General features: G+C 38.2%; 1 protein-coding gene across 5 annotated transcripts in view; it reads left to right on the plus strand.

The window, feature by feature from the left end:
* Fchsd2 (FCH and double SH3 domains 2) overlaps window positions 1-26,358 on the plus strand; it is a 175,907-nt gene that overhangs the window by 89,322 nt on the left and 60,227 nt on the right. For all 5 annotated transcript variants that reach the window (XM_006507518.3, XM_030242304.1, NM_199012.2 and 2 more), the window contains one exon: window positions 661-789. In XM_006507518.3, coding sequence (XP_006507581.1) covers window positions 661-789 — 129 coding nt within the window. The remainder of the gene's footprint in view (window positions 1-660; window positions 790-26,358) is intronic.

Below are 26,358 nucleotides of genomic sequence, written 5' to 3' on the forward strand. Positions count from 1 at the left end.
AGCTACAGGTCTTCAGTGCTTCTAAGAAAGGGAGAATCCATTTCTTCCAGGGATAAGCTTTCATGTAGGTTATCCAATCCCAAGTGGTTAGCCTTGGACCCACAAACTCACAAGCAAATCTGAATGTATTCATTTGGTTATAAATACATGTGTGATATATGTGTGTGTGTGTGTGTGTTTTACACACATATACACATATAACACATATATGCATACATGTACATATGTATATACAATTTGGGAGGTGACATGGTGGGGAGGGGGCATGCAGGAATGGTATAGATCCCATGCTTATGTATAAAATTTTTTAAAAATTACAAAAATAATTTAAAAATATTCTTTTCTATATAGTTATGTTTAATTTCCTTAGTAATAATGAGTACTTTTTATATTCATATTTTTTCTACTTGGTTCTTTACTTTTGGTGAGACATAATTCATTAATTACCAGTACTAGTTACCAGTACCCACCCCATTCATTCTTGTCAGGGTCTTGTTTATGTAGTTCAGTCTAGACTCAGACTCAAGATCTTCCTGCCTCAGCCTGCCAGAGCTGGGTTTACAAACATGTCCCACTGTCCTCCTAAGAGTAGTAGGCATACATGTTTTGCAGTGTAATGTCAGTTGCACTAATATTTTGTTTTTGTTTACTGTGTTGTAGTTAAAAGCCCGGCGATCTGAATGTAATACCAAAGCTACCCATGCAAGGAATGATTACCTTCTGACGCTAGCAGCAGCTAACGCACATCAGGACCGCTACTATCAAACAGACTTAGTTAACATCATGAAGGTAACGCCCTGAATATTTGTGGTAATTTTGCTTCATTAAGAACGTAGCTTGTGAACTAGGTATTAGGCATGAGAGACTGAGTTATCGTATTACTTGCTATTATTTGATTGATTTAGTAAATTTGAACTGATTTTTAGTGTAAGAAAATGTTTAGAACTGGCATTAAAGCTTAGCAATTGCCTATTGTGTGTGTGAGGCCTAAGTTGATCCACTACACCACAGAAAGAAAGGAAAAAAATGTTTAAACTCAAATCACAGTAAACAGTTGTATTAAATTTAGCAATTATTGATTTGCAAGGTAGAAGATGGGTGTATAAGAGCTGAGGTAATAATAACTCATGGTTGAGGAATGCTTTTGAGTGGTTTCCTGAAAGTAGAGTCAGTGAAGTCAGAATGTTGAAGCTATGTAGAACTTTTGAATATCTTCTGAGCCACCAGAAAAAGGCTGATAGTTCAGAATATATTTTTGTTTGATTATATTCTTATTTTCTGAAAATTATTTTTATAAAATAAGTAAGTTTTATAAAAATATACCTTTATAAATAATTGTTTTATGAGAAGATATATTTTATAGTCTACCTGTTAAATAAACTGAATTTTATTTTTGTTTGTTTGGTTTTGGTTTTTTGAGGCAGGGTCTTGCTACATAGCCCAGGCTGTCCTGAAACTCACTATGTAGACCAGGCTGTCCTGAAACTCATGGCTCCACCTGCCTCTGCCTCCCGGGTGTTGTGATTAAAGGCATGCACCACCATGCCCAGCAAACAAAATTCTTTATTAATCATAATTTTGACTATCAACTATGTTTTCTATTATTTTTAATTTAGATTTAATTTTTTCATAATTTTATCTTAAAATTATATATTGATATGTGATTTGAGGTATCTATTGGACAAACAAAAGAAAATATCTAGTAGTTATTTGAAGATGTGTGTACTCTTGAGTATTCCTGTGCAATGTAGCTAGATTGGACTGTATACTTGTTTCCCCAAACTCCATTTCAGTTGTTCTCCAGCTGTGCTCTCCATATTTTTCACTTTGACTGTGAAGGAAAGGGAACAGAAGAGCAGAGAAGCATTTAAACCTAATGCCCACTTTTTTAAACATTAAGTTACTTTTTCTTTTGTATTTTAAACATACCCTTTTCAGATGTATAATTCTTATGTTGTTTTTGTTTTTGATTTGTTTTGAGCCAGGGTTTCTCTGTGTAGTCCTGGCTGTTCTGAACTCACTGTAGACCAGGCTGGCCTAGTACTCAGAGATCTTCCTGCATTTGCCTCGTGAGTGCTGGAATTAAAGGTGTGCGCCACCACCACCACCACCTGGCCTCGGTTGAAGGATTCTTATGACTGTGCAGCAAATCCTGCTATGTTGAATTGTTTGCTAAGAGATCAGCAGTTAAGAGTGGGGCTGCAGTTGGCACAGGCCTTCTTTCCTCTAGCTCTGGGAAAGAGATCAACTTTGTCCATAAACAAGTTCATTCTTTGAAAGTAGAGGCAATGCACTTCCTGGGAGCTTCAGGGGGAAAACAGGTGTTGGAGGAAGTCACTGAACTAAAAAATAACATATTGCAATTTTTTCTTGTTTGTTTATTGATTAGAATTCCCTTTCCACCCCAACTATCTGACTATGTGACTGCAGATGATCAGAATGCAAGTTATAATAATGAGAGCAGCCTGATGAGAGTTCTGCTTACCCTCACCGCCAAATGTATTAGAGCCAGACTTTTAGCTGTTTTAGGCCCTACGAGGTGTTACATAGTGCTACAAACTTACAAGGGCCAACTGCAAACTCCTATTCTAATGTGGTTTCTCTAGAGAATACTATTTGCAATTTCAGACAATGTGTTTGTTGAGGATAAGTCTTTAGTATAGGTTGTAATTAAAAGTAGTGAGCCCATATATCCTATATGTATCTACTGTTAGACCAGACTGGATAACTACAAATTGAATATTTTTTTGTCTGAAATGCTTGGTATCAGAAGTGCTTCAGAATTTGGAGTATTTTGGATTTCAGATAATTGAATCAGGGATTTTACACTCAACCTGAATGTATCTTCCCCTGTGTATATTTTTAAAAACTGGAGTTAATGGGCTTGATCAGCCATCTGATGATTAGTTATCCTTGAGCTTAACTTTGAAGTCTCCATATGTATTTTATCAACATTAAGTAGATTGTTTACTGAGGCATGGAACTGCTTCAAATGAAGACGGGATTCTTTTTTTGTTGTTGTTCTTTTTAAATGCTATGTATAAATTGATTTTTCCAGGTGTGGTAGTTTGTGCATGTCTTTAATCCCATCCTGATCTATATAACAAGTTCTAGGAGAACTAGGCCTATACAGGTAGACCCTGTCTCAATAAAAAATAAAAAAACAAACAAAGAAACAAAACCCCCATTTTCTTCCTCATGCTTATTCTATGACCTGCATAATTGGAAAACTCAAACTAATCATGTTTTTAGCTACCAATAAATTTCTATCATTGAATTCACAGTAATACTTATACACTGTTTTGAAAGGGAAATGTCTCTCTCTCTCTTTTTTTTTTTTTTTTTTTTTTGGTAAATGTAATTATATGGTCCCAGTTAGGATCTGGAGTTGTGTGGGTTTTGGGGGGTGTGTGTGTGTGTGTGTGTGTGTGTGTGTGTGTAGTAAGACAGGGATGGTGTTATATAACTAATTCCAGCACTTGAGAGGCCAAGTCAGGAGGATCCCAAGGATGGTTTGAAGCCATCTTTGTATATATAGTGAGTTCAAGGCCAACCTGAGCTACACATACTGAATCTACAAAACCATAACCAAACAAGCACACATGTGTGAATGGGTGCCTTAGAAGCAGGGGATTTATTCATTTACTTAGTCATATGCAATTAATAGTCATAGTGTGGTAGCTACTGATCTAAATTGTGGAAGATGCAAAAGCAAATGGGACACTTTTCATTCAACCTTATAGATCTTAATCCTTAGGCTAGAAAAAGGGCTTAACAGTTAAGGTCACTTGCTTCTCTTCTGGGTTTGGTTACCTACAGTGACTCACAGCTGCCTATTACTTCAATTCCAGAGTACTCAGTGCACTCTTCTGGTACTTGCAAACCCCTGCATGCATTTTGTGCATGTATAGGCAAACAAGTGCGTGTACACATAAACATGAATAAAATAATGTCTTTTTTAAAAAAGATCTTAATCAGTGGGTGTCACTACAATGAGCAGATACGTGACAGGGAGGTAGAAAATAGGGAGTACCCAGTGGAGAGATGGAAGAAAGAGCGAAGCCGAGCATCGTGTGCACTATGGAGAGAGGTGGAACTGAGGATAGATGGTGGTGAAGAGCAGGCAGATATAAGGAGTGAAGCCATGGAGAGGTCCAGCCAGGCTGCTGCCATGTCTGTATCCACTACGATAGCCACAGCCTGTGCTGATATCTGTGTCCTATGTGGCCGTCTGGATGTCAGTGGTCTGGGCTGCTGCCTGAGACCATGTTGATGTCCATAGCTGTAATGCAGGAGATGGAGGACAACACTGATCTGAATGGCTGCCACCTGAGGCCATGGTGACATCCTGGCCCAGGCTGCCACTGAGGGCTGTGTCTGGCTCTGTGGTCCTGTTGCAGCTGGGATCTATGTTGATGTCCATGGTTTGAATTACCACACAAGGCCTTGCAGATGTCAGTGGTCTGGGCTGCCATCTGAGATCACATGAATGTCTGACACCTGTGTTGCTACCAGGGAGCATACTGATCTGAGTGGCCTGTTCTGCCACCTGAGGCCATGATGACATCTGGGCCCATGTTGCCACTGCGGGCCATGTCTGGGTATGTGATCCTGATGCAAAAAGAGACTGTGTTGATGTCTGAGGCCCGTGTTACCACCAAAGGCAATTCAAATGTCCCTGGTCTGAGGTGCTGCTTAAGGTCATGTTGTGGTCTGAGCACTATTGAGCTGGACCTGACTTCGCTGGTCACCACACTCAGGAGCTGGCCCTGGTGGCACAGGTGCAGGAGAGTGGATAAGCTGATCCTGGGCTCTGAGTTGGCCTACTCCGATATCCATCTCATCTATGAACTGTTGGAGTGCATGAAGGGCTGATTCTGCAGATCCAAAGCTGCAGGACTTCCATGACAGGGCAATAACAGGATAACCAAGAGGAGTTCTAGTGAGGATCCAGTATTGATAATGTAGCAGAAACCAGTTTTTTCAATCCAGACCAAAGACTTATTGCAATAATATTTGCAAATAAAGCTGTTTGGACAAAGAATATACTGTGTGACACATGACATGCAACAGCTTCCATGGAAAGACTTTTTCCCCCTGTTTTTACCTTTTTCTTTTTTTGGTGGAAGTTGCAAGGGGGGATGGGGGATGAATGGGATTGTGGGATGCATGATGTAAAATTCACAAAGAATCAGTAAAAAGTCTTTTTAAATGCTTTACTTTCTAATATTTTTTCCTAATATTGAAATTTACTTTCTAATATTTTTCCTAATACTGAAATGCTTGTTTAATTGATCAGATATAAAAGGTTCAGTGAGGTGTGGTTAATATCTAGCAAGGAAGTAAATCAAAGTCTCTGATATCATAGCAGGTATTATTGTCTAGTAACCTTCTGTGGTTTTACCCCATGCTTTAGAATCTCCTTAATAGTAAAAGTTACTATAATAAATAGTATTACTATTATAAACAGTAGCGTGCTGTTAATGTCCTGGTTTCTGAGCAAACTGTAAACTAAAATGATCAAACATCCCATGTTAATTACTCTGTAGGATAAGGCCATGTTGATATGTAACTATTTAGATGTGTTCTTGGGGAATAGTTTTATTCCTTATGCCAGTACTGACGAGAACAGCTTCTGCACATCTCACTCTGGATCTGTGGAACATTGAGCAGGGTGGGCGGGTGCTTGCTTGCTTGCTCGCTTGGTTTGTTTGTTTTTAACTTTAATTAAACTAAAAAAAACCCCTATTGATAGACTCTGGAAATTAGATCACTGATCTCATCTTATCTACAGAAAGCAGCTCAGTTGGCTGAGAGGTGAGGCAGCTTGCCCCCTTTTGTGTTCCTTTTTATAGCATGTTCTTATGCAATATACATACTCTTTTTTTTTTTCTTTTTAGACGCTTGAGGAGTATTTTCTTTGTGGTGAAGAGGAAGTGGATCAAAGTAGAAAGTATAACAAATATTGACCTAGTAGAAGACTTTAAAAGTTTAATAATCTTGAAGTTTTATTTTTAAAATATGTTGATCTCCAGTAAAAGTTAAATAGATGTGTCCTGGCTGGTAATTGGGCAAAAGAATAAAAGATAAACAACTTTTTAAAAAAAGATTTATTTATTTTATTTATATGAGTACAGTGTAGCTGTCTCCAGACACACCAGAAGAAGGCATTGGATCCCATTACAGATGGTTGTGAGCCACCATGTGGTTGCTAGGAATTAAACTCAGGGCCTCTGGAAGAGCCATCAGTGCTCTTAACCACTGAGCCATCTCTCCAGCCCCAACTTTTAATTCTGTGAGGCAAGTTCTCATGTGGTACAAACCAGCCTCATACTCACTGTGTAAATAAGTCTAGCATCGATGCCTTCTCCCAAGAGCTGGGATTACAGGTCTGCACTACCACATCCTGCTGCATACTATTTTGCTGCTATTGTTTGTCAAATGAAGAGGGAAAGCATTAGTGTTCCCTCCCTTTTCTTGCTTACCATCAACCCAGAAGTCTTTCTCACTTATTTTAGTTATAGTCCTGATGTCTGTGCTTAGCTGTTGTCTACTTATGTTAGTTAGCTTCATGAATTAGCATGAAAATCATGTTTGTTCACTGATGACTTAGCATGAAACCCTCCAGATCTCAACCTGGCTCTCTGCCTTTCCAGCCTTACCTCCTCTTTCTTAAAAGATGAATTATTTGGCCCAGTTTCTTACTTTTTATTATTCTCAAATCTGCAGTCTTGCCCTTGTCCTTCTCCACATGTTTCTTTCTCTTTGGTCAAAATTTCCCAAAGTGGAAGCAACTCCCATAATTCTCTTCAACAATCCATTTTAGATTTCATTTGACAGGTATTGTTAATGTAGATTGTAAGGCTCTAAAACTATATCCTCAGATTGATTTTCCTTAGGTGTATGTGACAGTTTGATTAGAAATAAATGTGAATACTCTTTTCAGTCACCATAACCACATTTCAAGCACTCAGAAGCCACATGTAGCCACTGTGTTGGGTAGTGTAGACATAGTGCTTGTCCATCATCTTAATGTTCTGTTAGTCAGTTTAAAGCTTAGTTCTGATTTTCTTCCCATAGCCACTTGATCTGTCTTTGTTGCTTTGGTTTGATTCTCTTGCCATGTTAAAACATTCAACCTGAGGAGGAAAGGATTTATTAGGCTTATATTCCCAGGTCATCATTGAGGAAAATAGGGCAGAAACTCAAAGTAGAACCCATGGGAGGAGTACTTGCTGCCCGGGTCTCTGACTCCCTGCACAGACTAATCTAATGTAGACAATCTCTCAATTGAGGCTCCTTTAGATGACTCCAGGCTGTGTCAGGTTGACAGCTGAAGCTAACTAGGACAGTCATCAACCTTGCTGACCATTTTTCTACAACCACATCCATGGTTATATTCAGTTACTTCTTAGTTCACTATGTCTTTCTTGTAATTCTAGAGTTTTAGTTAGACCTTATAATAAAATCGCTTCCTTGTTATGGTTTAACCATTGACAAGTCACAAACAGATGAGTGTTACAGTGGTACAGAAAATTTTATTCCCAGAAATAAATGTTGGATTGGATTTGGCACACAGGCCTTAGTTTTCAAGCTTTGGTATAGAACTTTTAAATATGATGTAATATTCTAACTCTAGGAATGATCTCAAAGAAAAATACACATGGTTTAATGGCTTCAAAAATGAAATACTGCTAGTACAATGGAATCATATGTGATGCCTCCAGAACATCTCCTTCTTGTCTATTTTACTATTCTGACAGCACAATATGGTCTTTGATGGCTCTGTCTGTCTATCTGTCTATCTATCTATCTTGGTTTTTTATTATTATTAGGTATTTATTTCATTTACATTTCCAATGCTATCCCAAAAGTCCACCACACCCTCCCACACCCACTCCCTCACCCACCCACTCCCACCTCTTGGCCCTGGCGTTCCCCTGTACTGAGGCATATAAGGTCTGCACGACCAATGGGCCTCTCTTTCCGCTGATGGCCGACCAGGCCATCTTCTGATACATATGCAGCTAGAGACACGAGCTCTGGGAGGGTACTGGTTAGTTCATATTGTTGTTCCACCTATAGGGCTGCAGATCCCCCCCAGCTCCCTGGTACTTCCTCCAGCTCCTCCATTGGGGACCCTGTGATCCATCCAATAGCTAACTGTGAGCGTCCAGTTCTGTGTTTGCTAGACCCGGGCATAGTTTCACAAAAGACAGCTATATCAGGGTCCTTTCAGCAAAATCTTGCTAGTGTATGCAATGGTGTCAGCGTTTGTAGGCTGATTATGGGATGGATCCCCGGGTATGGCAGTCTATCTATCTTGTTTGAAACAGAATCTCACCATATAGTCCTGGGTGGCCTGGAACTTGCTAGGTAGACCATTGGCCTGGAACTCACAAAAGATTTGCCTACCCATGCCTCCTGAATGTATTAAAGGGAAGTGTTTCTACCACCAGATTACTTTTTAAATAGAACTTAAAGTGCAAATCAGAACATGTAATCTGTTCCATATCCTCTAGGAGTCTGAATAAGAGGCACAGAGCAGAGAATGCATAAAACTGTAAGAGTAGTGTGTAGAGTGGTAGGAGTGTAGGGACAGTGCTTGCCTGGAAGCTACCAGGCTGGGATTTGATCCCCAACTTCCCAAACCCAAGACAGAAAAGCAAACCATTAGGAGTGAACTTTAAAGAAATCAGTTCTTTTTCAGATAAGTTTTTAAGTGTACAGGTAACATACAAAAAATGAATCTATTTTTAATATACAGGGGGCCTTGTTTTAGCAATAACTATCATAATCACAACTAATAGATTATTTTTGTTTTCCTTTGTTATTTTATTTGGTTCCTATTAGAATGTAGTACATTTTTACATTCATCATTATCATTTCATAGTTTCATAAGTCAGAAGTCCAGGTGGACTTAGCTGGGTTTTATGCCTCTGTCCTCACAAGAATTAAGGTGTTGTCTGAGCTCTGTTATCTGGATATTCTAGGAAATAATCTGTTTCCAAGGCCCTTCATATTGACTGAATCCCACTCTTGATTTCTTATTTTCTTGGTGGCTATAGGTTGGGGTAATTCTCATCTGCTAGAGTTTGCTGTTAAATCCTTTATATAGACTACCTCATTAATAAACCAGCAGTATAGATTCCATGTATGAGTTCCTGTTGTGTGTTTCTGACTAAAGAAAGCATTCTGTCTTCTCTGCTCTAACATCACATTCATCAGCCTCATCTATGCTCACAGGCACTCAATCATTTCATGATACTACCTATATTGGTGATCTTGCACATATTTTGTTAAGTTTATTCCCAAATTATATCATTCACTGTTATATCAGCTGTTATATTTTAGTCTTTTCTTTCAATATTTTTTGCTAATGTTTGGAATAAAATTAATTTTTTTAGTTATTGATCTTGTCCTAGTTACCATGCTGCTCTGTGACTGTAACAAATCACTGCAGCTTAGTGGCCTGAAACAGTAACACCATCTATTTTGCTGTCACATCTGCACTTTGGTTAGAATTCAATAGGTAGAACTTATCTCTGCACCACCCCATATCAGTGTGGGTTCAAAGGATAACAGCTGAATCTGGGGGCTTGCTTACATACATACTTAGTGGTTGGTGCTGCCTTAGGGCTAAGATTTCCATGGTTGTCAAGTAGAGCCTCTGCTCATGGCTTCCTTTTGTCTCTTAGGATTTCTTACAATATTATGGTTGGTTTTCAGGGACAAATCGTAGGGGGAGAGAGAATAGAAGCAGATGTTAGGCAAAGCCAAGATCACATTTTATGAGAATCTCAGAGTTTATGCAGTCTCTCTGATACATTGCTCTTATTGAAGCAGTTCCAAAATTTGGCCCAGTATCCAGTAGTGTTAAAGGAACAAATTTTACTTTAATGGAGTCTGGTGGTGCTAGTGAAGTACATATATAAACAGAAATGTGGCTGTGGCCATTTTTGACAAATGTAATCAGCCATATGATCTTATATCTTATATTCTTTCTTTTCTTTTTCTGTTGATTTTCAAATGGTGTTTATTTGTTTAGTAACTCATGTGTGGGCTACAGTTTTCGGTGATCATGGTCATGCTGAATTAAATAAAAATAATTTTATGCTAAATAAAGAATTTTTTCTAACTTACATTTTTTCTTGTTTTATTGTACTGGTTAGGATGCTCAGTATAATGGTAAATACAAGTACTGAATGAACATGTTAATAGTAGGTGTTTTATGAAATCAAAAAAACTAACTTTTAAAATATTGTAGTAAAATATACATAACATAAGACTTCTTGTTTAAGCCCGTTAAGATTGTGTTCATTATTATGAAACTATTAGAACCATCTAACCCCAGGACTTTTTCCCTAACCTAAACTCTAGCCACTGGTCAGTAACTTCTAACTCCTCTTTCACTAGTTCTTGCCTGTTATTTTTTTGTCTGTATAAATTTGACTATTCTAATGATCTCATGTAAGTGAAAAATTTTATACACACACAGTAGTGAAATGCTTGCCTAGCATGCTTGAGGCTCTGTGTTTAATCCTCTTACTATCTCATAAAAGAGAGACAGAGGTCCCTTCATGCTGTAGTTTGTCTCAGTTTTTGTTTATTTATTTGTTTGTTTATTATTTTTTATTTTTCTGGTTTTTCAAGACAGGGTTTCTCTGTGTAGCCCTGGCTGTCCTGGAACTCACTTTGTAGACCAGAACTCAGAAATCCGCCTGCCCCTGCCTCCCAAGTGCTGGGATTAAAGGTGGTGTACCACCACCGCCCGGCTTCGGTTTTTATTTTAAAGCTAAATGATTTTCTGTTGGATTTATATGCCACATTCTGTGTCACCTCTTCACCCTTCCAAGGGTTGCACTTAATTTTTTTTTAACCTTTTGGCTATTTTGTTTAACTATTTGAGAAACAACCATACAAGGGCTGTACCATTTTTACATGTCCATCCATCAGTAAGTAAAGATATTTTTCTGCATGCTTTCTAGCACTTACTATTTTATCTTTGCCTTTCTTCCCTCCTCTCTCCCCACCCCCCAGGAAGAGGATAGGGAAAGCTCCTTATGAGGAGTTATATTGTTTTATTTATTGTGTATCTAGCATCCAAAATCAGTGTAGGATGAGTGAGGTGGTACTGGTTGCAGTGGCCTTTCTGTATGGAGAATTTGTCTTTATAAAGGAGTTGGCTTTGTATGGTGAGTTAGATGTCAGCTGATGGACGAGGATGGGGCCTCAGAGAGTTGGAGTCTTAGGAATAGGAGAGTGAAAGTGTACCAAGAGTGTACTTGCTGACACTGTTCACAATGGCATGTTAAATAGTTGTACCAAGAGTGTACTTGCTGACACTGTTCACGATGGCATGTTAATTAGTTGGAGGGCTGAGGGGAGGACTCATTGTGGAATGTGCTTGGTGTGCAAGCATTAGGATCTGAGTTTGGATCCCCAGCACCCACTTAAAAATGTGTGGCTGGAAGCCCACTAGTGATTGTCCAGTGCTGAGCAGCCAAAATAGGCAGACCCTGAGAACTTGCTAGTTAGCCAGTATGGTGAGCTCCAGGTTCAGTTAGAGACCCTATCTCAGAAATATGGCGGAGAGCAATAGAAGAAGATGCCAGCATCAACCTCTAGCTGCCATGCATGCACATGGTCACTCACTTACACATTCACACATATACACTCATACACACACGCAGAAGTTGAAGAAATTATTTGACCATAAAGAACAAATTTGGTTTTTTTTGGGACAGTTTTTCTTTGTAGTCTTGGCTGTCCTGGAACTCACTGTGTAGACCAGGCTAACTTCAAACTCAGAGATTTACCTGCTTCTTCCTCATGAGTACTGGGATTAAAAGGCATGCATCACCACCACACAGCTAATGGTAACAACTTTAAATGAAGGAAGAGTCAATTCAAAGGCAAGAATTGATGAGTGTATGTTCTTAGTTGGCAATAGTAGAATAAAAACTTGTTTTGTTTTGTTTTGTTTTGTTTTTCAAGACAGGGTTTCTCTGCATGGCCCTTGCTGTCATGGAACTCACTCTAGACCAGGCTGACTTCAAACTCAGAAACCCCTCTACCTGTGCCTTTGAAGTGCAGGGATTAAAGATGTGAGCCACTATAGTGACTCTCCACAGCTTATACCAGTGGTTCCCAACCTTTTTCTTGATTGTTCTAGAACTGCTTTTTGTTCTTAAAATTTATTGAAACTTAAGCTTTTGTTGATGTGGGCTGTAATTACTATATTAGAAATTCAAACTGAGAAACTTTGAGACAGCAGAATGTCCAAGAACGGATTTCTCTGACTATCGGAGGCATTGAGTCATCCATATAATCCATCCTCTGAGAACTCTACATGCTTCTGGAGGGAATAAGAGTAGAAAGGCACTGGGCGGTGGTGGCGTACGCCTTTAATCCCAGCACTTGGGAGGCAGAGGCAGGTGGATTTCTTAGTTTGAGGCCAGCCTGGTCTACAAAGTGAGTTCCAGGATAGCCACAGCTACGTAGAGAAACCCTGTCTTGGGAAAAAAAAAAAAGTAGAAAGGATAATAATATCTTAGTGCTTCTAGAAAAACAATTGTGACATCAAGGGTGCCTTAAAAGGGCCTTCAATATCTTTCCTATGTTCCCTTGAATCCCACCTTGAGAACATCTGCCATCTACCAAATAAATAGCCTTATTGCTACCTTCAGTTGGAAGAATTCCAAGAATAAAATTGAAGACCTCATTCATTATTTAAGTGGAGTTCTAGAGTTTTAGGAACATTAGTAGTGAACTGTTCTTGTCAGAGGCACAGCTTCTTTCCATAGAGCGAGGAAGCCACTCTTACAAATGGAGTAGAGACAGAGAGTAAAAAAGGACAAATGACACACTCTTCATTTCACACAATAAACTGATTTGATTGACACTGAACCAACATTTATAATTTATTACCTAAGTTGCATACTTATATGATATGCTTGACTGCTTATGACATATTAACTATAAACAAAAATGATGTAATTTAGAGAGTTTTTTTGGATTTAGTAACTTGTTTGGAAAGGTTTGAGTAAAGAGAGACCTGGAATTATTACCTTCAAATCACTTGGTTCATTTCTCAGAAGTGTTTATTTCTCAACTACACATACTTCCTATATTTAAAACAGCACCCAGACAAGACCACAGAATTAGCTGGAAACACCTGCGTTCACTAGGCCTATAGAGTAAGCAAAAAAAAAAAAAAAAGGAAAGACAAAGATCATATTTTAAAAATGCACATGAAAGTCTAGTCTCTGACATTGTAGTATTGATGATGGAAAGAATTAGGTGTGAGTAAGGCACAATTCACAGGCATGGTGTCTTCCCATTCCCAGGTCACCATGTATCTGCTTATTCCATGGTGAAACCAACTCAAAAGTACTTTAAATCAGAGGTGGGCAAGAATGATGAATGACAGATATGGATGTCCTGCCCAGCCAGTTCATTCATTCTCAGATTTCTGGTTAGCCTTCTGCAGCTTCAGAAATCTTACCAAAGCTTTTTCTATCTGCATTTTATCGGAGTATATTTCAACCCCTCAAGTTTCTTCATTATTGCGTACTCTGTGCTGATCTTCCATATCTACCACCAACTTTATCAAGGCTGAGAGAACTTTTGAGTAGCCTACAAAATGGATGCTATAGTACTGAGAGTTGTAACTTTTAAAAAAAAAGGGACATGGCAAACAGGTTTCACTTAAGGACCAGATATAATAAGTGAATTTTATGTTTAGTTAAAAAAAATTTTTTTAAGATTTATTTATTTATTATATGTAAGTACACTGTAGCTGCCTTCAGACACTCCAGAAGAGGCTGTCAGATCTTGTTACGGATGGTTGTGAGCCATCATGTGGTTGCTGGGATTTGAACTCAGGACCTTCGGAAGAGCAGTTAGTGCTCTTAACCACTGAGCCATCTCTCCAGCCCCTTTAGTTAAAATTTTAAGTGAGACATATTTTTGTTTCAAGTTTAGTAAGTTAATTTGGATGAAATTTATTTAGTGATATGGTAGCATTATTTTATTCTTATAGTATATGGCATGATAATTTTCACAGTGACATTTTCACACACTCAGACTCATACTCACTGTTATACTTAGTTATTTGCCCTTCACCAACCTCTTCCAGTTTAGATCCTTTCCTCTTCTTTTATAATTCTCTTTCTACATTTATGTCATGTGTGTGTGGGGTCAGAGGTGCATGTTGTGCCCATGTAAATTTAATCTAGATTCTACAGATGAAAAATGCAGTGTTTGTTATTCTGAGTCTGGTTTATTTTACTTAACATAATCTCTGGTTCCATCCATTTTCATGCAAAAGTCATCATTACATTCTTCTTTACAGCTTAATAAAATCCCATTGTTCATGTAAGTATTCATTTTTATAGCATCTTTTTATTCATTCAGCTTTTTAGTCTGGTTCCATATTTGGCTCCATTTTGAATTGATTTTTGGTCAGATTAAGGATCTAGTTTCGCTCTTATATGTGGACACCTAGTTTTCAAAGGACCATTTGTTAAATTCCTTCATTTCCAATGAGTATTTATGATGATTTGTCTAAGATGGGTGCTTATTAATGTGTGGGTTTATTTCTGGGTCCTCCATTCTGTTCTATTGCTTTATGTCTGTTTTGTGCCAGTACCATGCTGGCTTTGTTATTATAGCATATTATCTTTCATATAGCTATAAATGAGGCGTTTTACTCAGTTACAAGAAGATTTAGTATCACATAAGCTCAAAGCTGATGTTATTGAGAGGAGTTAGCTTTCCAAGTTCAGATGCTTTAAAATTTTAATTTGAGCTGGGCATGGTGTTGTGCAGCTTTAATCCCAGCACTCTATAGTGGAAGGCAGAGGCAGGCTGATTTCTATGAGTTCCCGGCTAGCCTGGCCAATATAGTGAGTTCTAGGACAGCCAAGGGTTAAATAGAGAGACCCTGTCTTAAAATAAAATTGAATTTGAGATTAGAGATCTTAACACAAGCTATTAATGGAATTGAGAAGTATGTGGAACACTAAGATCTGGGGTTTGCTTGCTGCCCTAGTTTCTGGGCATGTTAGGTCTTCTCTGCATCATGTCTCAAAGAATTTCCTTCCTAATAGCCTTTCTGACCGAGAACTATCTTGTGTCTTCTAGCACATTAATTTTCTTACTATCTAGTACCTTCTTTGTTTCAACTTCTATTGAGACACCAATACATAAGTTCCTCTTGCCCTTTCCACTTTTAGTAACACAAGTTTTGAAATTTCATGTAAAACAAGTAGAAGAGTAGTTGTGTTTACATCGAGACATCTAAGGCTTTAGATAAGGTGAACTCTTGACCATAGGAAGAAGTCATGCCAGGTGTATCAGTTCAACCTTGCAATATAAGCACATGGATGTTCAGGGTGACTAAGACAAGAATCACTTTGGTTTCAAGGCCAGCATGTGTTACCATATGAGACCTTGTTTCAAAATTCTGAATTCAAATAACTATGTATGTATGCATTGTTTTGCTACAGGAGCCCTCCTCCAAAGTACACTGATCATTTCACTCTGCTTGTGAACTGGTGAGATCTTCTTTACCCATCTGCAGAACTGTGGCTAGCAATACCCTGTGCATAAATTGCAGTAGAGGGGTTCTTCAGATACACATTTTTCTTTTTACCTTTCATCATCTTACTAATGAAACTCAGTGTCTCAGAAGTAACTTCTTACATTTCTTAGTTAATTTATCACTTCAAAGTAAAGATGAGGGTATAAGTAAGGAACAAGAGAGGGCGACAGAAATAGATCAGCAGGTAAGAGCTTTGTTCTTACAGAGAACCAGGGTTCAATTCCCAACACCCACATGGTACCTCACAACCATCTGTAACTCACAGAGGATCTGACACCTCCTTCTGATCTCACAGGCACCAGGCATATGAGTGGTGCATAGACATACATGTGAGCAAAACATTCATACATATAAAATAACATAAATAAATCTTAAGAAAAAGAGAACAAGATTACAATAGTTTCTACTCTGAACCAGTGAAAACTAATATTAGCTTTCCCCTTAGAGACCTTATTTATCTTTCTAGCACTAAAATAGAGAGTGTTTGCTTTGTCTTGAGTGACCAAGCAGGACCAATACAGTTGTGGTTCATGGGGAGTTTCCAGAGGACACTTTTGGTGCTCTTCCTCCTCCTAGCCTTTGGTAAAATATGCAAATGTACCAGGAAACTGGGGAGGTTTTTTTTGTTGTTGTTCTTACCCCGAATAGAACTCTTCTAAACTGTACCTGTTGAGAGTGTAAATTCAGAAGTTTGTTTTTTAAGTGAAGGAAGCATATGGGGTTTTTGTGTGTGTGTGTGTGTGTGTGATTTTTGTCAGCTAGGATTTTTTTTCCATCAGCTGCACGGAAAAGGGAATTTTATCTGCTATACTGGGTTTGCCTCATTTCCTCTTAAGCCATGATTAATTGCAGCTAGATATTTAGAATTTATAAGACTGAAAATAGACTTCAAGTCAGTGGAAAAGTGAAAGATTATGAAAGATAGAATGTTTAGACTCTTAAAAAGTGCTTTTTAACCAAAGAGTACACACCAGGGACCCATGGCTCCAGCTGGATATGTAGAAGAGGACTGCCTTATCGGGCATCACTGGGAGGGGAGCCCCTTTGTCCAGTGGAGGCTCAATGACCCAGGGTAGGGGAATGCTAGGGCAATGAGGCAGGAGTGGGTGGGCAGATGGAGGAGCTCCCTCATAAAGGCAGGGGGATGGGGGAGAGGATAGGGGTTTGTGGTGGAGAAACTGGGAAGGAGGATAACATTTGAAATGTCAATACATAAAATAACCAATAAAAAATGTAAAAAATAAAAGGGCTTTTTACAGCATACCAGCCTATATTTGATAGTATATTTGTGAAAAATAGACAAAAATATGAGTGAATATTTATCCAAGCTTAGTGAGTGTTAGAGTGTGATTTTAAAGCAAAGACAAGTGATACATGGAAAAATAGTAATAGATTTAACAATTCCAAATTTTAACACCCTCCCTCAAGTACACACACGCACACGCACACCTATATGAATTTATGTGCACCATGTACATGTAGGTGCCCACGAAGGCTAGAGGGAATCAGATCCTCTGGGAATTAGAGTCACAGACTTGTGAATTGCCTGCCTGATGGAGGTGCTGGGAACCTAACTCTGGTCCTCTGCAAGAGCAGCAAGCACTCAACCTTTGAGCCATCTCTTAGCCACAACAAACTCAGTTTTTAAAAATGCATGACAGTAACAATACGTGACAATTGAGCTAAATGCTTTACATTAAGTCTTGTGCTTTACATCTAGGTGAGGGTCCTAGCAGACAGGAGGGTTAGAGATGCTGCCCTAAAACACAAGGTTTATAATCCTGGCCTGCTTCCCAGTCTTGCAGCACATCTCCTTGCTGCTTTCTACACTACCACTCAGCAGATACCACTTCTGTTAGTCTTCTGTTACAGCAGTATTCTACTGAAACATACTAAGTTTATATTAGTTGGGATAAAGACTAAATGACTAAACTAGAGAGACTCCAAATTATGATGGTTCCTACAAGATAATACTTCTCATACAGTAGTTTAGGGTTAATAAATAGGTTCTACTTTCTGAAGTTATCCAAGGATGAAGGTACCAGGACAGCTCCATTGTTTAACTCTCATCATTGGCCTGACCAACATTAAGGACTCACTTATTTGGATTATAGCCAGTGAGTAAGAGAATGAGATCATGGAGTAGACACACCTATTTTCCTGAGATCTAGTCTACAAAGTCGCATGCATTAATTACTCCACTCAAGTTATAAAAAGAAAGCTTAGTGACATGGCCATACCTAGCAATAGCAGAAGAGTCTAGGAATTGCAGTCTTATCATATACCCAGGAGGGAAGGAAGAACAGTTTCTGCCACAACTACCACTTCTGAATATCTGACAAGTCACTAGTCACATGATAACGTAGAAGTTAATATGAAAAATAAAAGCACCTAAGAATAAAAAATACAAATATGATTTTAAAAAGAGAAATGCAAAAGAGTAGTTGATGGTTAGTAGATTTTTGACAAAATACTAAAGCCATTCAGAGGAAGAAAGAATGTCTTTGAGCAGGTGGTACTGGTCACAGCTGAATATCCACGTGCACAGAAAATTATTAAACCATTGCTGCCATGTATAGAAATTAATTTAAAATGAACTAGAGACTTAAAGGTCAATGCTAAAACTGCAAAACTCTTAGGGAGCAAAGTGTAAGTCCATATGGCCATAGGCAGTGCTCTCTTAAATATCACCAGAACCATACTCAAATGAGGGGGAGAGGTGTTGCTAAATTTACAGCTATGAAGAAAATGAAAAGACAAAATGGGGGGGGTCCAAAAAATAAGAATTTGAAGCTGTGTATGTTGGTGCATTTGGGAAGTGGAGTCAGGAAACTCAAGAGTTGAGCTGCCTGGAGACCTTGTCTTCACACACACACACACACACTCACACACAGAGAGAGAGAGAGAGAGAGAGCGTGTGAGCGAGCGAGCTCGATTGATCTCTGGTCTTCATAAAGCCCTGTGAGGTAGGTAATATTTTCATTTTACTGATCAGAAAATTGAATCTTAAGCATAATACTGAAGGAGAATCTTTTAGGCTCAACAAAACATTCATATACACAAGACTACTAAGCCACTACTATCCATCATCAGCACTGGTCTACTCAAAACATAGAGAACAAAAGTGATAGTGTACCAGCAAGGCAGCACCCAGAATGCGTCTTTGTGGAAGTAGCCTCCTACAGTAGCAGTCTCTGCAAGAGCTCTTGCAGCTGCTGAGATCCATCCCACCCCATTCCAGCTCATTCCCCAGTGTCCCAGGTGAGATTCATGTCCAACAAAATGGGCTCAGTTGGGGGCTTTGTTTTTTTATTCTTTTAGATACAATTTTATTTTTAAGGTAGAAAATGCTTAAAATAAAAAATGTATAAGAATCAAATCCACCAGCTCAGGACATTCTCACTTTGATCAGTAATCCCTTTCTTTCTTCTCACCCAGCCCTCCATCTGTCACTCTCTTCATGTCTTCCCTTTTCATTAAAACTGTTAATCACTAACCCAGGGTGATGTGAGTTTCACCTCTACTGTCTTCCCACAATCAAAGGCAAATCCCTTAATGATTGGTGAACTTACAGGGAGGCAGTTTTTCTGAAGACTCCAAAGTCATGAATCATGGTCCTTTCCTACAGAATCGTCTCTCTCCCCAGGCGGTGAACCTTCCTGATTGTCTCTGCTGCCCAATTTGGGTCATTTCTAAATCTTGTTCCCATTATATCTGTCTTCTGAAATTAGGTGTAATTTTAGTAATAACTCGATAATAAAAATATTTGCTGCTTATTTTTTTCAGCCTTAAGAATATATAAACGATGAGGAAAACAGGCTAAGCCAAGAGTCCTGTACTTTAACTTGATTGATGATACATTTACCCATGTTTATAGGTTACATGTATTTTATAACTTCACAGTTCTTTTGCCTCACACTCCTGTGTGGTTGAACGCCTACTCAGCCTGGGTAGACTTATACTTAAATCCTTCCTATACTGGAAAATAACATTTTCCCTTTCTTTTGTTGATTTTGTTGGGTTTGAATGTTTTACTTGCATTATCTTATTTGTTGATATTGGTTACAAATACTACTGAATGCAGTATTAATATTTTTAAAACTTTTTAAAAAAGATTTATTTACTTATTTTGTTTTATGAGTACACTGTTGATGTTTTCAAACACACCAGAAGAGGGCATTAGGTCTTATTACAGATGGCTATGAGCCACCATGTGGTTGCTGAGAATTGAACTCAGGACCTCTGGAAGAGCAGTCAGTCTCTTAACCGCTGAGCCATCTCTCTAGCTCCAGTATTAATATTTTTAAAGTGGCTTTCTTAATCTTTTTTTTTTAATATTTATTTCTTTACTTGACACAGGTGCTGGGAATGTGGTTTCTGAGTCTTCTGTAAGAACAAGTGTTCGTAACCACTGAGATATCTCTCTAGCCACAGCTTTTTTGATCTTGATATTGTGAAATTTGCCCTTTATTAGTACAAAATTCAGTGATTTTTCTTAGAAACTAAATATTTATATAGCCTTCATAACTCAGATTGCATTTTCATCCCCTCCAACTGTCTCCTTGTAGCTGTGTGTGGCTAGGCCCTGTTCCTACCCTCTGCTCCATTCTGCTTTTTGTTTATAGAGTCACCTTCTCTGGGCATTTTATATAAATGGAATCCTATACTGTGGTTGTTTATATCTGACTTCATTCAGTTAGCATAGGTTTTTTTTCTTTATTCTTTTTTCAATTAGATATTTTCTTTATTTGCATTTCAAATGTTATCCCCTTTCTTGTTTCCCCTCCGAAAACCCCCATCACCTCCCCTGTACCCCTGCTCCCCAACCCACCTACTCCTGCTTCCTGGCCCTGGCATTCCCCTATACTGGGGAACCTTCACAGGACCTAGGGCCTCTCCTCCCATTGATGACCGACTAGGCCAACCTCTGCTACATATGCAGCTGGAGCCATGAGTCCCACCATGTACTCTTTAGTTGGTGGTTTAGTCCCTGGAAGTTCTGGGGGTACTGGTTAGTTCATATTGTTGTTCCTCCTATGGGGCTGCAAACCCCTTCAGCTCCCTGGGTATTTTCTCTAGCTCCTCCATTGGGGTCCCTGTGCTCCGTCCAATGGATGGCTGTGAGCATCCACTTCTGTGTTAGCCAGGCACTGGCTGAGCCTCTCAGGAGACAGCTATATCAGGCTCCTGTCAGCAGTGTCTGGTTTGGTGGTTGTTTACGGGATGGATCCCCAGCATAGTCTTTAAACTTCTCCACAGTGGTTCATCACCTTTGGTTGCTGGATTGCACTGTAATTATTTTTGCAATGCCACACTTTGTTTGTTAGTACCTTCTCAGTTGAAAGACATAGTTTTTTTTTTTTTTCTGGGAATTTGGCTATTATGGTCTCCTACAAATATTCATATATGCTGTGAATAAATACATTATATATATTTAAATCATGGTGCTTTTGTTGAGAAACTGCAAACCATTTTTCAGCTTATTAACATTTGCTGTATCCTGCCATGTAGATATTCTTGCTATGATGTTCCATTATAGCTTGCTTTCCTTGTTTGGTTTTATATTTTATTTAGTATGTATGTGTGTTGGGGACCTGGGGGTAGTCATGAATGTGGAAGCCAAAAGACAACCTGTGAGAATAGGTTCTCTTCTTTTACCCTGTGAGTACTAAGTGTCCATCACCAGGCTTGGCAGCAGGTGGCTGTACCTACTGAGCCATCTCATAGGCACTTGCTTTGCCCCCCCCCTTTTTTTTTAATGCTTGGAATAAAACCTTGGGCCCTGTTCTATGAAGCAAATGCACTTCCCCTGACTATGTTCTATTCCCAGCCCCTGCTTCAGCATGCATTCTTCTAAAAATTACTGGTATTGGGCTTCCCTTCAAGGGCTTAGTAGTTATTTAATATCATCATATTGGTGAAATGTTTACTTAGATCTTTCATCAATCTTTAAAATTAGGTTGTATTTTTTACTGAATTATAAGCTAATATATTCTATTTTGTTTCCTTTTATTTTTTTTCATTTCTTATTTACTTACTTTCAGTCCCATATATTTATTTCTCTGTGTAGCCTTAGCTCTCCTGGAATTCACTCTGTAAACCACACTAGCCTCAGCTCAGATCTGCCTGCCTTTGCCTCCCAAGTACTAGGATTAAAGGTGTTGCTGCCACACCCAGCCATGATCTTAAATGTTCTAAGTTAAAGTTCTTTATAGGAAACCCAGTTTGCAAACACTTTCTCCTAAGCTGTAGATTCTTATTGTTATAGTTTTATACACACAAGTATTTTGCCAGCATGTGTCAAGTGTCAAGAGGGCATTCAATCCCCTGAGTCTGGAGTTGACATGGTTGTAACCCACCATGTAGGTGCTAGGATATAAACCTGGATCCTCTGCAAAATCAGCCATGCTTTTAACCACTGAGCCATCTTTCCAGGTGCCAGATTATATTTATTTATTTATTTATTTATTTATTTATTTATTTATTTATTTATTTATTCATTCATTCATTCATTCATTCAGAGACAAGGTTACTCTGTGTAGAGCTGTCTGTCCTAGAATTCACTTTGTAGACTAGGCTAGACTTGAACTCACAGAGATCAGACTTCCTCTGCCTCCTGAGTACTGGGATTAAAAGTGTGCACCACTACTACCTGGAGTCTGTAACTATCTATATATATGTTATATAAGTAAAGACCATATATATATAAAGACTATATGTATAGTAAAGCATATATATGGTCTTATGTAACACAGCCTGGGCTTAAACTTACTTTGTGACCAAAGATGATTAAGACCTTCCAATTAACTTGCCTCCATCTCCCAAGTTCTGAAGTCATAGGTATGTATCATTCTGCCCACTATGGATGGTACTGGTGATTGAACACAGAATTTTATGTAGGCCAAGCATAAGCTTTACCACTGAGACATCTCCCTAGCCTTGTCTATATAAATTTAAAAATATTACTATTTTAACTAGTTATTTGTGTGTGGATGGGTGTATTAATACAAAGTGCTTATAGAGATCAGAGCACAACTTACAAGAGTTGGTTCTGTCCTACCATGGGATTGAACATAGGTCATCAGGCTTGGTGGGAAGAACCTTTACTCACTGACCCATCTCACTAGCCCTCTAGTCTCAGTTTCTTAGTAGAAAACTACATCTGCCATAATCTGTTGGTGAAAGGTTGTGTCAGGTTGATAGTTAAAGCCAACATCATACTCCACCCTTTCTCAATTTAGCACACAACCATCGTTTTTAAGTCATAACCTTTATTATTTTTATTTTCATGTGTGTAGATGTTTTGCCTGCAAACATGTCTGTGCACCACATGAATGCCCCCGGTGCCTACAGAAGCCAGAAGAGGGCATTAGATTCCCTGGAACAGGGGTTACAGACAGCTGTTAGCTGACATACAAATGGTGGGAATTGAGCCTGAGTCCTCTGGTTCAATTATTAAGTACTTGTATTCTTTTAGATATTAATTTAGACGTAGAAGATATAGTGACAGGGTTTCTCTATGAAACCCTGGCTGTCCTGGAGTTTAGTATGTAGACCAGGGTGCCTCATGTGCACCACCAACCATAGCATCATTTATTCCATTAAGTTATTTAATAAATATCTATCTACTGGGTATCATCATCTATGTGCCACTCACTGAGAATATAGTAATTAACAAGGTACATGTGGGAATCAATAGCTTTAGTATTGACTGCTTTTTGCTCAACATATACTGTGCTTATCATTACTTATATTTTAAAATATTTATATTTTAAAATATTTCATCACCATATTTTATAAGTAGGCATGTGTCTGATAAAATCTGTTCATACAAGGTATATGGCATCGTGTTTGGGTCTTTCCAAGCCTGTTACTGATGCTTAGCCTCCTAAGCAGCTATCATAACCTCTGCTTGTCTATGTCTTTGAAACTTAATCACTCTTTCAAGCCATTTCATTATGTGGCTTATGTTAGGCATCATAGAAATAGTAACCTACTTTATAAAGGATCTTTTAGGATGGAGAATGTGATACATTTTGTGATAAGCATAAACACACAGATCCATTTACTGTTGTGGGGCTTTTGTCATTGTGGAATCATTAGTACTTCTCAATGCATTTAAAAGACTAAGGCTAATGCCAAAGCTGTTTCCTACATATGGTAGAACTTATTTGTCCTGCTTCTGTGAAATTAGAGCTAAAAATCATCTGTTGTGTCATAAATGCCTTTCAGTTTGCACATGCTTGTCCTCTTTCACATTCTAAACCCCTTTGACTTCTTTAGCTCTACCTTCTTTCTGTACTCTTGTTTTACTTCAGATAACCAAATTATGTCATTGGGGATACTGGGGCATATTTCTCTACCTGGAATGCTCGTTCTATCTCAGTTGTAACACTTGACTGTTTCCTCAAGACATGAACCAGAATTAGTTTTATTTCCCTTACTACACACATGCAGTATACCTCCTCACTTTATTCTATACTTTGTATTAAGACTTTGAATTTAACTGCTTAGATATTTCATTCAATGTTCTGTATTTCTGTGATGCCTAACCTAACATAAGCCACATAATAAAATGACTTGAAGAAGTAAGAAAGTTTCAAAGATGTAGACAAGAAGAGCCTGCGGTAGTTGCTTAGGAGACTAAACATCAGTAACTGGTTTGGAAAGACCCAAACATGATGCCATATACCTTATATTTTCTGCAACAAGTGTCAAGGTGTACCTTCAGCTAGCAAAACAATACAACATTACAGATTCAGAATCTCTTACTTGAAGTATTGAGGACCAGCTCCAGACTTTGGGAATATTATTCATATTTTGGGATATTTTCATGGTTGAGCCTCCCTAATCTTGAAAAATAAGATTTTTTTTTAAATTAAAATTTTTGAGAATCATGGCACAGAATAGCTTCAGATTTCAGTGTTTGATATTTTGGTGTGTTGGTCAGACTTTCTTTTTACTACGATTGAATATCTGGTACAAATAATTCAAAGTGGGAAGAAAGATAAATTTGGACTCAATGGTTTCAGAGAAGTCAGTCCATCTCTAGGGAAGACTTGATGAAGCACAATTCACATCATAGGAACTGTGAAGCAGAGAAAGTAGAAGGGACCCGGAACCATGAGTAACCTTCCAAGTCATGTTTCTGTGCTTATTTCCTTCAGCTTGGCCCCTCCTCCCAATCTTTCTTCCACCTCTTAAAATAGTGCCATCAGCTAGGAACCGAACATCAACATACAGTTCTGTAGAAGACATTTCATATTCAAGTGTAACATTTTCATTATAGACACTTGGATTAGAGATGCAAAACTATACTGAACACACGCAGGCATCCTTTCCTCTGCAGAAAACATTAAATTTCCATTTTTGTCTAGATTCCTCTGTTCTGTCACCTGTGTAATTAAAGTTATCCTGTTATGCTTATTTCTATGGCTTAGTTAATTTCTCATGGTCATGTATAGAAAATAAACATAGAAACCTAATCTCAAACCTTAACATATAGTTCTTGACACAGAACAAGTTCACAAGAAATATTTTATTGAAGTGCTAAGTTTAATTATCTTATAATTATTTGTCATTGATAGGCTCTTCATCATAGTACTACAAATTGCATAGGTAAAGCAGACATGAAGAAGTTCAGTTGTTACATATGAAAGTAATATTTACCTAAAATTGTTCCTGTCCAAAGCTACATGAGGCTGAAAAGGCTCAGACCATATGTAGCACCACCACCAGATGTCTGTGAAGAAAGCAAAGAAAATACATAAGAGAAAAAGATGATTTCCAGTTTCTGGCTTTTACAAATAAAGCTGCTAAGAATATAGTTGAGCAAGTGTCCTTGTGGTATGGTGGAATATCTTTTGGGTATATGCTCAAAAGTTGTATAGCTGGGTCTTGAGGTAGAACTAACTATTCCTAATTTTCTGATAAAATTCGGGTGGAATCTCATAGTCATTTTGGTTTGCATTTCTCAGATGACTAAGGACATTGAACATTTCTTCAAGGGTTTCTCAAAATTCAAAATTTCTCTGTTGAGAATTCTCTGTTTAGCTCTATACCCCATTTTTTATTGGGTTATTTCTTTGTGTTGGTGTCTAACTTCTTGAATTCTTTATATATTTTGGATATTAACCCTCTGTCGGACAGAGGGTTGATATAGTTAATTTTGTATCCTCCCACTTTGCTGAAGGTGTTCATCAGCTGTAGGAGTTCTCTGGCAGAGTTTTTGGGGCTACTTATGTATACTATCATATCATCTGTGAACAGTGATACTTTCACTTCTCTTCCAATTTGCATCCCCTTGACCTTGTCTTATTGCTCTCGAGAACTTCAAATATTACATTGAAGAGATGAGAGTAGACAGCTTTGCCTTGTCCCTGATTTTAATGGAATTGCTTTAAGCATCTCTCCATTTAATAATTTGATATTGGCTATTGGTTTGCTTCATATTGTCTTTATTGTGTTTAGGTTTGCACCTTGTGTCCTTGATCTCTCTAAGACTTTTAACATGAAGAGGTGTTGGATTTTTGTCAGATATATTTCAGTATCTAATAAGATGATCATTGATCTTTTTCTTTCAGTTTGTTTATATGTTAATGGATTTTTGTATATTGAACCACCCCTGCATCCTCAGAATGAAGCCTACTTGGTCATGGTGGATGAGTGATGCTTTTGATGTGTTCTTAGATTTGGCTTGCAAGTATTTTAATGAAATATTTTTCTTTTCTTTTTCTTTCTTTTTTTATTTG

This window comes from Mus musculus, chromosome 7 (assembly GCF_000001635.26).
Source record: "Mus musculus strain C57BL/6J chromosome 7, GRCm38.p6 C57BL/6J".
Lineage (NCBI taxonomy): Eukaryota > Metazoa > Chordata > Mammalia > Rodentia > Muridae > Mus > Mus musculus.